Raw genomic sequence first — 13224 nt, 5'->3', positions numbered from 1 at the left:
AACCTGCTGCTTTTCATTCCCCTCATCACTGCTCGGCAGACTCAGCATTTTACTTCAGTAAAGTATGTAATATACACATCGCCATTAAGCCTGCACACAGGGGCATATCAATATGAACTGGAAGCATCTTTGGCTGTTCGAAAGGCTGCTGATAGTGTCGTTTTTTACTTTTATTTGTCCGCAATTGACCGAGCAGGTGCTGTTTTTCAGTAATGCCTACTTCAGTCATATACACACATTTACAGTCTTATACACTCATAAGGCAGAAACTCAATACCCATAATAAAACCGTTGTACCCATAATAAAACCAGTAATGGTAATTCAAAGCAGAGCTTGAGACCTTGCTGGTAAAGTATTTGATCTGTCAACAGAACCGACAGGTAAAGGTAATAATACATTATTCTCACCAAATAAATTGTAAGAGTAGAGGTATGATTAACTGGCAGGAAAAACACATTTTCCTTCACAAAATTGTTTATTTTTTCAAACATTTTCTATTGAAATACTGGATAATTTTACCTTTTAAAGAAAATGTCTTCAAATAAAACCACAACTACACCACAAATGTTGAAAACGAATGATATTAATAAAGATGTTTGAAATCATTTTTGACAGGCCTTTCATGTTTCTTATACATTATCAATCCATCTATAATTTTGTCATCCTACTGCACATCTGAGATGTTCTCTGGTCTATTCGCTAAGTGATATTACGCTATACAAATAAAACTGACTTGACTCCCATCTAGTTCTAAATAGAACAGAGAACACAGTTAATAAAAGTAATCCCTCACTGGGAATGAAAAGCTTGAACTCACTTTTGGCAAATTTTCATCTCAGCTTCAAACTCCAGCTGTGCTCACCTCGCTCACTGGAGAGGGACTATTATGGGAAGCAGATCCTGCCAGTCTTGCCTCATTTTATGGGTGGGTTTTGCAGTTAAAAAAAGCATGAAAGTGGTACTATTTACTACTTAATTTGACTTTTCCGATTTGTGGTCAGAATCCTGTTTTTGAACTGCGAGATCTGGTCCCAGTTGGGGGCCAGCAATACTATCAGCTAACTAGCATATAGTGGCTCATATATTTTATTTTAGTCAAGTTAATGAACCCCAAACCACCTGTTACAATAAAGACTGGTGTGGATCGCTGGAAACCCAAACATCTGGTGGGAAAAATGTTATCAATGTGCTTAAGACAATTTTGCTATATTATAAAGCATTTTATATAGTTAAAAATGGGTTTAGCTGATCTGGGATTCAAATCACCAGCAGTGTGGTCCCCAGGCTCCCATCATCATTTTTCTTCATCAGTTGCAGTTGTACTTCAGGGGTACAAACTAGGGGTGTGCTCGAATACAAATACATTATTCAGCAAAGCACAAATAGTGGGTTTTATACGAATATTTGTTTCATACAAATATTTAAATAATTATTTGTTGGGGGTGTTCCCCAGAGATAAAGCTGAGCTACTCACACAAGCAAAGTGCTCCCAATGGACTCTCCATAACCTGTTGTTCCCCTTCTCCTTTCCACAAAGTTAGGTTGTAAAAAATAGGCAATAAATGAAAAGTGCAAAGCAATAATTGCCTTTGAAGTTCCTCCCTACGGTGTGCTGTCTCTGTGTTGTGGGTGTATAAATAGGTAGAGGTCTGTCTGCAATGAAGCGATGAGTAAAGTTTTAGCTCAGTAATCAGCGCAATCATCTATGATCTGGGAGACTCCAGTTCAAGACCCGTTCAAGTGTCATAAAAACAAAAGTTTTAATTTTCAAGCCTCTCTCCACTTTTATTGGAATACAAATACAAATAATTTTGCTGCCTCAACAAATACAGATACAAATACAAATACTGGGATCTCTGCACATCCCTAGTACAAACAGGCTTAGCAAACAAGATAATCAACTGACTCTCAGCTACATTATGAGCAGGTTTGCAAGCTGATATAATACAGCAGATCTCATTATATCAAACTAAATTATTTGCTTACCAGCTGTATAACGACGAGCATCAGTAGAGTAACTGATATGAAAACAGAGTTTTATCTGACTTTAGGACAGTTCTGCAACTCGTCCTGCATTGCGCAACTCCTTCCAATTAGGATACTCTTATGTTTTTTGGCAGATATTTTTTCTGGTTTGATTTCACATTTGTCTGCACCTGGTGAGTCAGCTCTACAACCCACACACACTGTCAGGATATCTATCTGCAGCAGCAACCGTCCTCCAGCGGATTGTGCTCCAAAAGTAGTTTGATGACTAACTCTTCCCCTTAAAGGTGAATTCCACCCTGAATATAGAGGGTAACATATTGTAGCTGTCATACGAAGGTCCCCAAACTCCAGTTTTGGTGACGATAATGAGCGGGAGACCTGCACATGCTCTATACTGAATTTAAGCCGAGCGAATCTCTGTTAGTGTGAAATGAGTCTGTTATAGCTCGACTTTGTGATTTAAGCTGATAAGATGGTCGGATTCCCACATAAAAATCTTCTCAAGTACAGATAAATTCCCTCAGATTTTTATTGATGATAGACAATCCTCTTTAAGATGTTATGGAGAGGAAAAAAAAGCTCAAGCTTCATTCTCGATAAGATATTCCACTGACATTTTTATGGCTGATATTTTATTTTTCACTCAGTTTTTGCCTCCCACGCGCACACAATATCTGTCTACAGGCTGCACCAGCCTCATGGCAATTGTTCCCCAAAAACTGGCTTGATGACTAATTCTTTCTAAAAGGATGGTTTCTATCCTGAATATAGAATTCACATATTATTCATCAGATCTCACATCGCTCCGTTTTGGGTGTGTGAGGGCAGAAAACACAGGCTTTCATCTCATCAAGAAACAAAGCTTGAAGCTGCCACATGAGCAGTGAATAAGATGCTCACTTATGGGACACTGAGGGAAGCTTTATTAGATGATTTTAACAACGTGTACGAGACTTTTCCTGCTCAATAAAATCACACTCAGATCATCCCTGTTGAAACTGTGCTCTAACTGTAGCTTTAGGACTGCCAGTGTCTTAAAAGGACAATTACACCAGAATACATAGTGCTGACATTATTAGTCTTTAGTCTTTAATGAGAATTTTGATAATCAAGTAATTGTACAAGCAAAAAAGTCACATTTTCTTTGGTTCCAGCTTCTCGAATGTGACTTCTTGCTGCTTTTCTCTGTTTTATGTCATTGTACATTTATTATCTCTGGATTTTGGACTGTTTGTTAGACAGAATAAGCAACTTAAAGATGAAATCTTGGGCTCTGGGAGCTTATGATGCAAATCTAGATGAGACATATTGTGACGCTATTGTGAAAACTTTGATATGCATATTATCAACTTTTCAAAAACCGTAAAAAGCAGCTGGGTTTTCAGCTTGACAACTGTGTATTATGAGTTTATGCACGGGGCTCAAAACCACTGGATTTACAACCTGTAGAAGACTATGTACTCATTGAAGTGATGATCAAAATCACCAAAATGCATGTGAGACAAATTCTGACTTCTCAAAACATTTTGTTTCATCCTCTAGGTGGCGCTGTCTGTAGCAGCTGAGTTCTGGGAGCAGGGAGACCTGGAGAGGACAGTCCTGGAGCAACAGCCCATTGTAAGGACATGGAGAGAGAGAGAGAGAGAGAGCTTGGGGACTGATAGAGATGGATGAACGCTAGACAGAAGGTTGGGCGAGCGATAAAGAGATGGATGGGAAGCAGCGGCCGTCCTGCTGACGTCCTCTGGAGCTAAAACAACAAAGTCCCTCCAGCTGCAGCAGTGCTGCTGTTCTGTTTTATAGACTCTGGCCTCAAAAAGAGGATTCCCCTATTGAAAATCAATAAAACATAATTTAAGAATTAGTGCTAGATGGAGTAGGGCAGGAGGTGAGAAGAAAAGGATGAGAAAGCACTTCATTATTATAGATTTTTCCAAAATCTGAGTCGGATACGGCCTTCTTCTAAAGGTTTATTGCTGCTGAAGAAAAATAACTGCAGAATTGTTTATTTTCACTATTTTGAATTAATTTTGGTATAAATATACAGTAAAATAGGCTTAAATTCTCAGAGAAACATATTGGCAGAACCCTGATACTCAACTATAAGAAATATCCATCGTAGTTCAACATAATTGAGATGTTTAACATTTAGCGTTTCAACTTGTTTAAACTCCTTCAGTTTGCAAAAGTCAGTTGTTGAATGTCTGATCAATCTTTCCTCCACAGTTTGGATTCTAGTCTTCTGATTTGTTCTTGGATTAACTGTACGGTTTGATATCTTTTCAGGGTCTTTCTTATTGTTCCAGGATTTTTTTTATTTATTTATTTTTTTTATTTGAGTTTGTGCCAGAGAGCTAAAGTTTGAGTGGAGAAGAAAGAGAAGATTTGGTGGGTGGACAAGAATCACGGGGAATTAGGGCAGGACAAGATTCTCTTTAGGCTTCAATTCAGGATAGAGAAGCGGGAAGGACGGGATGAGAGGAGAGGAGAAGAAGAAGAAGAACAAGAGACAGAAGCGCAGTTGGAAGACGAAATGAAAAGACAGATTTAGTTCCCTGCGGCGGTGGTGTAGAGCGATGTACAGACCATTATGTGGAGCACTGATACAGAAAGAGCGGTCACTGTGGCCCTAACCCAGCCGACCATATTCCCCCCGGCTCTCTCTCCTCCTCCTCTGCCTGTGTCTCTCTCTCGCTCTGTTCCATTCCCTCATGTCCTTGAGACACTTGAAGTGCGAGAAGCACCATCCCACACTCTCTCACCTCACAGTGCTCTGAATTTAATAGCATCTGTGTCAGCAGGGAAAACTTTTCATTTTGATCAGTTTGTATTTTCCAAGCAGTCGATTCTGTGACTCACTGTGGTCTGACAAGAAGAAGAAGAAGGGAAAAAAAAAACGACTTTGCAGAGGTTGCAATACTTAGGTGGGCAATTTTGCCAGCGATTACATCTAGCATGAACTTTTCTACAGGTCTTGACAGGTTTTTAGAGACCAGTGTGTTGCTCACATTTGTGTCTTTTGGAAAGTTAAACCAGGTACATGAAGCTAATGTAAGTTTATTTACACTCAGAAAGGACACACCGAGAAGTTAGAGCCCCCCCTTTTTTTTTTTTTCAAGCATGCACACTTGATGTTTTTTTTTTTTTTTTATATATCAAAAAGGTGTGACGCATGTGTGAAGGGAGCGCTCACTCTCAGCTGCTTTTAGACTCGGCTTTCAGGTTCTGATGGAGAACGGAGCACTCTCCCTCTTTGTGGTTGTACTGTAGCTGATAAAACAGGTGTATGTTCACATAAAAGTCCTTCCTGCTTTAGGGAGATAGCCTTTTCCCCCCACCCACTCCACTAAGAGGTCAAAGGTCAGAGCTCAGCTTTAAAACAGCTTCCATGGGGCTAGTAGGGCACCAGTGACCGTGCTCGGTGGTTTCAGTTTTCTTCTGGTTTGCTACCAGAGTGTCATCATGTAAGAACAGATCCTAAAGTTTAATAAGATGATACAACAATAACTTTATCGTCCTTAATGGGGAAACAGCAATATAACTGGGTGGATAAAATAACAGCACTAAGATAATACAATCCAGTACAACAAAACAACAATCTACATCCTCAAAATACCCTTTCAGTGTGTTTTAATGCAACCGCGCTGTTACTTAAGGAGCCACAATTACACTAAAATAGACCTTTGATGATATATTAGTACTTTAATACGTCATACAATAAAGTTGAGATAAAATGCAAGATTTTATCAATAGACACAACAACCAGATTGGAATAAATATGATTGTTTTATCCACTTTTCTCTTTCTATTCCAGCCCATGATGGACAGAAACAAAGCAGATGACCTACCGAAGCTGCAGTGTGGTTTCATCGACTTTGTCTGCGCTTTCGTGTACAAGGTCAGACATAACACTGCACAAACAACAACTTACTGAAGACTCACTGAAATGAACACCTGCAGCTGGGTAGACTGTAGGTACATCTACATGCAGGTGTAATCCTGATTTTCCATAATGTAATTTTGCTATTTTTCATCCGTCCTCTGTTGCTCTTGAGGTTTTTTATTTGTTTTTATCCATTAAAGAGTTTTTTGGGAGGAAGTTTTTATCCAGATTGACGGTCTAAAGACAGAGTTCTGTGTGCTGTACAGATTGGAGGACCCCTTTAGGCAAATTTGTGATTTATGCTAATGTGCTATATGAATAAAACTGACTTGACTTTACTTGAGATGTGACATCTGTAACACAGCTCATCGTGTTCATTTGAGTTGTAATATTTAAGTTTGATCTCAGTGCCACTTTGTAAGGTGACCTTATGTAGGGATTGATGCCTTTTTAGCTTGTTATTGACTTCATTTGGAGACGGATGACTTTATTTCAAGGCGCTTCAAGTGCACAACTCAATTACCCCAATTGACTTTGTTCACACCATCTGGGACTCATTTATTTTTCCAGTGTTATATTAAGTGTGATTTAATTTAAACAGTTTAGATCTGGAAAAAAAGTTGCTGTTTTAATTTAATGTGATTTAATTTGTGTCAACCTCTCCTCCTCGCACGCTCCCCAGGAGTTCAGTCGTTTCCACGTGGAGATCACCCCCATGCTGGACCGCCTGTTGAACAACAGGAAGGAGTGGAACGCTCTGAAGGAGGTGCACGACGCCAAACTGGCTGCTATCGAGGAGGCCAAGAAAGCCAAGGAGGAGGAAGCTGAGAAAGCTGCGGCCGCCAGACAAGGTAGGAGGCTCTCAGACAACGTGAAGACGCACAGACTAAAGCACACAAACTGCATTACTCTCCGTCTCATGTGGGGCGTAAACACCTCTGAGCGTTAACAGCCTATGTGCCAGTTTTCAGGTGAAATTTATGCTGAAACTTCTGTTCTATGACCACACAGGTGTAGAAGTTTGAATGCATTTTTCTTGGTCATTTTTAAATCATGCAAAATTAACCCCTTTCTCTGTTTTTCCTTCCTGTTTTTCTTTCCTCCTTTCTTTCCTTCCTCCTGCAGCGAGTGCAGCTCAGTCACAGTCAAAGACGTGTACTCTCAGCTAGAGATGCAGCAGCAGGACCAGCTTGCTCGCTTACAATGGTTGTGGTCCAACGCTGGGTTTTCCTCCAAAAGATCCTTCCTTCCTTTTCAGTGTGATGTTTGATGTCACACTTAAAAGATCCAGTTTAATGAGAGTGCATCTCTCACTTCAGAATACCACATATATTATATTGTCTCTTACGGCTGCATTTATTGAAATCTGTTTTACTTTTTCCTGTGCTGCTTTCTTTCTTTCTTCACCGCTTCTCTCTGTTCATCTTTTTACATTTTATTCATGACTGAACTTGATGATTTGTTCAGGGGTTTGTGTGAGGCTCCAACATTTGACATTTAGAGTCATTTTGATGATTAGGGTTGACACGGTTCGTTGCGTTTAGCAAGATTTAATGTCTGAGAATCAAACCCAGAAGGCAAACAATAATAAAACATGTGCATTGTTATCAGGATAATGTTAATTTGGAAGCTTATTGCATTGGTTTTCATTTTCAAAGCACCCACAAAACTTTTCAAAAATGTCACTGCTAGCAAATCATTACCGTGCAAAACTAATATAAGTATTTAAAGATATTTAGCTGACTAAATGTTTACTGTAATGTCTTCTTCCTGATGTCAAGGAAGGAGTTTAGTCTTTTGAAAGCTAATTGTTTGCCCTGTTCTGACATTAACTGAAACCAGCAGCTGCCTGGAAAGGTATCATTTTGAAAATGTTGACCCGAAAGGCTCCATATACAGTCTATGACGGGCTTTTTGTTCTTTTTAATACTCCCTTTAAAAGTAGCTATGATGACAGCTGGTGGTTAGTTAATGTTAAAAGTGAAAAGTAACAAAACAATAATGTATAAAATATTTATATAATATGTTTTGCTTGTGAAATTAACCTCCAAAGGGCGTATGAAATCATCTGATAAGAACAAATAAGATTAAAAACAGATTTGAACAAAAACCAATGAAAAAAAAGAGAAACATTTATCATCTTTATCTATAAGATCTCTGGAACCAAACAGAGCTTTTGGTTTAACTCCTGGTGGGTCCTAACATGGCAAGAATATGTTTGCAGGACCTTCAGTGTGAAGTTGTGAGGTTTTCTCACTTGTACCCCTTGTTGAAAAAGGTATTTTGCATATTATCTTGTGTAGCTGTAGCTGCTGATGCTTTTTGACTTTTATAAGAGAAGGAGACGGCTGGTGCAGTGAAACATGAAACCCTGGTGTCTGTATACCAACAATCAACACTTATTTTATATATTTTGTTTGGGTCTCATGATATGAGTTGTGTGGTTCAGTTCTGTTACATTTATGTCTGTATTAACAACTGTGGGATGAGAACTTGACTGGTGAAATACCAGCCCCGGTCTCTTCAATCTGCATACAAATAACTCAACTTTATACTTTAAGATTGCGTGCAGTGCATACACCAAAGTCCAATTTTGCATGCAGGTGATAGGCTAATCCTTCTCAGGGAAGTGACATCAATATAATCCGAATTTCTTACATTATATAAGATGATTTTTAGGCTTGTTAGGAGGTAGATGATTTGACCACAAACTGGACATCTTTAGCATCACGTTGGGACATTTTCACAGCGTTTTACTGTTTTAACTCAAATCTTGACCTTTCTCTAACCCTAACCAAGCAGTGAGACGTGAAAAGGTTAAAAATGCAGCGATAAATAGATGTATCATCTGCACACAAAATTGGATTTTGACTTGGAAGTGTAAAGTTATTTGTACACAGATTGTGAGACCGGGTCGGTACATGTATGCTGCAAATGCCAAGGAAGATTTGTATAGTGCTATTCAGTCAATGGTCATCGGCTGCTTATTATTTGTTGTACAGCGTTGACTTTGGTGTATACTCTATACCAAAGTAAATTTTATCACAACATTGCTTCATTTTGCAGAGATTAGTAAATATGTATTGCTGTTTTCATACTGAAAATCATCAGCGTCTGTGTTTTTATTGAGCCTCGCGTGTGTGTAGCAGCTTAGTTTGATCCTCCTTAGTGTCGGTAATGTGAGTGTGTTGGTTTTTGCTGCTGTGATTCCCGTTAAACACTCATAATGATTTTGAATCATTCTCTCGCATCCTGGTAAGTTCTGTTAATCAGAGACACACAGATGTCTCTGTCTGTGTTTGTGTTCATGTGTCTATAGAGTAGAAAGTAGTATCTAAATATTAGGGGTGTGCCCGAATACAAGTACATTATTCTGCAAAGCACAAATAGTGGGTTTTATACTAATATTTGTTTCATACAAATATTTTAAAAATTATTTGTTGGGGTGTTCCCCAGAGATAAAGCTGAGCTACTGACACAAGCAAAGTGCTCCCAACGGACTCTCCATAACCTGTTGTTCCCCTTCTCCCTTCCACAAAGTTAGGTTGTAAAAAACAGGCAATGATGAAAAATGCAAAGCAATAACTGCCTTTGAAGTTCCTCCCTACATGTTACACACTGTGCTGGCTCTGTGTTATGGGTGTATAAATAGGTAGAGGTCTGTTTGCATGAGGCGATGAGTAAAGTTTTAGCTCAGTATTCAGCACAGTCATCTATGATCAAGTCCCAATGTGGTGAAGGTAGTTTATTCATGAACACTTATTGTAACACTTTAATTTTCTAAAATCAGAAGTGTCATAATAACAAAAACAGGATTTTTAAGCCTCTTTCCAGTTTTATTGGAATACAAATACAGATACAAATAATTTTGCTGCCTCAACAAATACAGATACAAATACTGGAATCTCTGCACATCCCTACTAAATATATCACCACCCACTGTATACACCTACTGCATCCATATCCATTTTCATTACTCTGCATAGAAAACAACTTTGAGTATGTCAAACAGCGCATTTAATGCATCACTTTCACATATGTTGTGTATGTTTGATTGTTTATGTTTACTATGCACACAGCGGATTTTGTCAGCCTTTTCTGTCTGAGACTCACAGATTCGTTACACTTTCCCTGCACGTTTGCTGAAATCTCACTACACTTTAATTTTCTTGCCAAGAGAATCTGTTTGGAAATGTTTTGCACTCTTTTCAACCACAAGGATTTATAACCCACCGAGCATTTGACTGACAGCAGTGTGCAGGAGCTGGCTACCAAAATTTATTTCCCCCAAAACAGGAACCCTCCTGGTAGTGTATCTTTGCATCAGTTTCAAACCAGCAAAAATTCAAAATCTTTTCATCCCAAACCACAAATGTGTGTTGATTCTACAAGAGGATTGTCAAATGTTTCCCCCCATAACTGTTCTTGTACAAAACAACCCAGTAAGCATTGATTTACAGGTCAGCAGAGGTCCAGGTTAAAACACGGTTTAATTTTAGTTGAAAAGTAAAAAGCTTGCAGATGTGTAGGATAAATAAAACCCATTATAAACAGCATTTCAGTTACTATAGTTAGGCCCTGATTCATGCAATTGTTAGAATTAACCTAGCGCAACTCTTAACTCTGTTTTATTTGGCACTTACTTGTCTTTTGACCTGCAAATGACCAAAATCCCTGCTGGGAACAACAAATCATCCTGAGGACAAAATAAGGACACAATCTCTTGGAAATTGTAAGGAAAAAACACCTCCACAAATCCAGCTCCAGCAAAAGAGTTTGAACAGCGATCAAACACTTTGATCCTGGTTTTACTAAACAGAAGAATGTCGGAGCTGTGTACAAACATTCATTTGGCCTTACATGTTGTCTCTTTCACTGTTTAGTTTCAACAAATATTTGTTAAGAAGTAAACATCTAGAAAACAATGTTAATGGAGTAACTAGAGATCTGAGTCTTTAGTTCTGTTGGAAGAGAAACATTTGTCTGCAGCACTAATGCAGGATAACTGCAGGAAACATGCATAAATGAGGACTTACACAACAGCTGCCGGTGTATAAATATCTGACAGCTGCACCATCCATTTGCATGTGTTTATGTGTGTACACATTATAGTTGATTCTCCCAGCAAGAGTCACACATGATATTGTTACAAAACACATGACGCGACAGCAGGATAATGAAAACTGATCACCATTGGAGCTTCAGCAGGGGGGCGGCAGGGTATGAGCAAAATTCATCACCGACCATCCACCCCTCCCTCACATGCTGTAGTAATATAATAATAGCATGGATACATAATCTAAGTGTGTCGTCACCGCTGTATGACGTAAATCCCCCATGACGTAAAGGCGTGCTGGGAGCTCAAAGGATTACCGTATACGGTTGTGATGATCAGCGGAGCTTGTAAAGCCTGGCTCTGACGCAGGGACAACCCGTGACTGCAGAGAGCAGAGAGAGAGAGAGAGAGGGGAGAGTAGCAGCTGCAGTACACCCAGTGAGCCTACAGGAAGGGAGCTTTAGCCCCATTCTAACAGCGATCGGGGGGCTGTCGTGACTGCAGAGCTGCCAGCCTGCAAGCCACAGCGGGGAGAGAGCGATGCAGGACTATTTATAGGACAACTATGCATGGGTAGGCTGCAGTTTCTAAGCAGAGAGACACTTTACTAGTTTGCTCAGGCTTTTTTTTTTTTGCCCCAGCAATGCATTCTTGTTTGCATTTCATGATGCACACTTACATTTATTGCACTGAGCACTGATCCAGTGCTTTGCATCAGAATAACTGGAACGTCTACAGTGCAGCAGATCACCTGCTTTACAGGCATCATTTGATGCATTTCTAAAGTTTCAAAAGAAAACAAATATAAATCTCCGCTCGAACTTAAAATGAAGCTCTTTAGATTTGAATGGGATTTGGCTGCACAGCATGAATTAGTAATGGCTGACCCACCTGTGGGCCACTGTTAAATGATTATTCAGTGTATTAAATGTCAAAAATAACAAACATGCTGATCATAAATTACCCGGAGCCCAAAGTTTTGTCCTACTTGTCTAATCATGATCTGAAACAAAGCAGCAAATCTAAAATAAAATAATAACAGTCATAATAAAATAAAGCTGTAACAAATGTGGGGGATTTCTACTTGGCAAATTACTAAAAAGACTGATTGATCGTCAAAATAGTCGATATAATTGCTCTATAATAACTTACTCCTTTGGCTGTAAAGTGTAAGAAGAGAAGCAATGAGAAAGGTGTGAAATAGCTGCTGAGATAGTTGGTTTTTGCCCTTTTACAGAGTCAAAAGGATATTAAAGCAACACAGAAAAATGGTAGAGAGGTAATGTGACTCAGGGGAACATGATGGTGTGACCCTTTTTCATTATGTCTTTTCTCACCTTTCCCTAATACATGCAGAAAACCAAGCCAAATCATTTCAGTCGCAGCAGGTGTAATGTATGTGGCTGCCTGGATCAACATGTCTCATGAGGACAGTTAAGAGGCTTATCCAACAACTCCTGCAATGTGCAGGATCTGTGCAGGAAACCAACCCGTATCACAAAATGCAATGCGGTGAATTTATCTGCATCTGTTCAGCGATATAACACCAAACACTGCTGGTCTATAAAAGGGTTGTTCTCCACTCCAGTGTCAAAATCCCCTGAGGTGTCATGAGGTTTTCTGTTGTCTTAATGTGATTTATAGGCAGGAGAAAACCTGAACTACAGATATATCATGATGTGTGATATAGCAGCGAGTTAGAATAATGAATAACATCAAAATACAGTCAGAAATTTGTAATCCATTCAAGCTTTGGGTTAAAAAAAACAAAGTTAACAGAGGTCTTTGGCTGTATGTAACCGTTTTGTGCATGTGTGTCACACACAGGCAGCATCCACTGAATGCAGCTGTTATCAGTGTGTCGTACAAGGTGACTTTTGACCCGATACAGGCCTCAGCCATGTATCATGTTTGCTTTCTGAGCTCAGCTGACATCCCAGGAGACAACACTATAACTGTGGCTGATATGAAAATAAAATGAATTTATTGCAATGCAATTTGTAACATACTTAATTGGTTTTGAGGATGCTGATGAGATCATCTGTCCAAATAAACATTAAAAAAACTAAAGGTCATGCAAAATATAAAAACAAATATAAAAATGGCACAGCTATTAACAGGTTGTTTTTCTGCAAATTTCACCTTGTTTTGACCTGTAAACAATGTTCCCCTCCCATAATTAACCTAATTAAGCATAATCTGTTTAATTTCTTGAATATTGAGACACAACATGACCTGAAACTGAACTGAAAAAACAACCGTCCTCATCATCAGTGGATAAGTTTGAGGAATGAG

General features: G+C 39.0%; 1 protein-coding gene across 2 annotated transcripts in view; it reads left to right on the top strand.

Annotated features, from left to right (window-relative positions):
- Positions 1-8570, top strand: part of pde6a (phosphodiesterase 6A, cGMP-specific, rod, alpha) — a 36939-nt gene extending 28369 nt beyond the window's left edge. For both annotated transcript variants that reach the window (XM_067600016.1, XM_067600017.1), the window contains 4 exons: positions 3533-3607; positions 5805-5888; positions 6556-6724; positions 6999-8570. In XM_067600016.1, coding sequence (XP_067456117.1) covers positions 3533-3607; positions 5805-5888; positions 6556-6724; positions 6999-7042 — 372 coding nt within the window. In that variant the 3' untranslated portion in view covers positions 7043-8570. The remainder of the gene's footprint in view (positions 1-3532; positions 3608-5804; positions 5889-6555; positions 6725-6998) is intronic.
- Positions 8571-13224: the final 4654 nt, after the last annotated feature.

This window comes from Thunnus thynnus, chromosome 9 (genome assembly GCF_963924715.1).
Source record: "Thunnus thynnus chromosome 9, fThuThy2.1, whole genome shotgun sequence".
In the NCBI taxonomy this organism is placed as follows: domain Eukaryota; kingdom Metazoa; phylum Chordata; class Actinopteri; order Scombriformes; family Scombridae; genus Thunnus; species Thunnus thynnus.
Note: the sequence above shows the minus strand (reverse complement) of the source record. Positions and strands in the feature narration are given on the sequence as shown.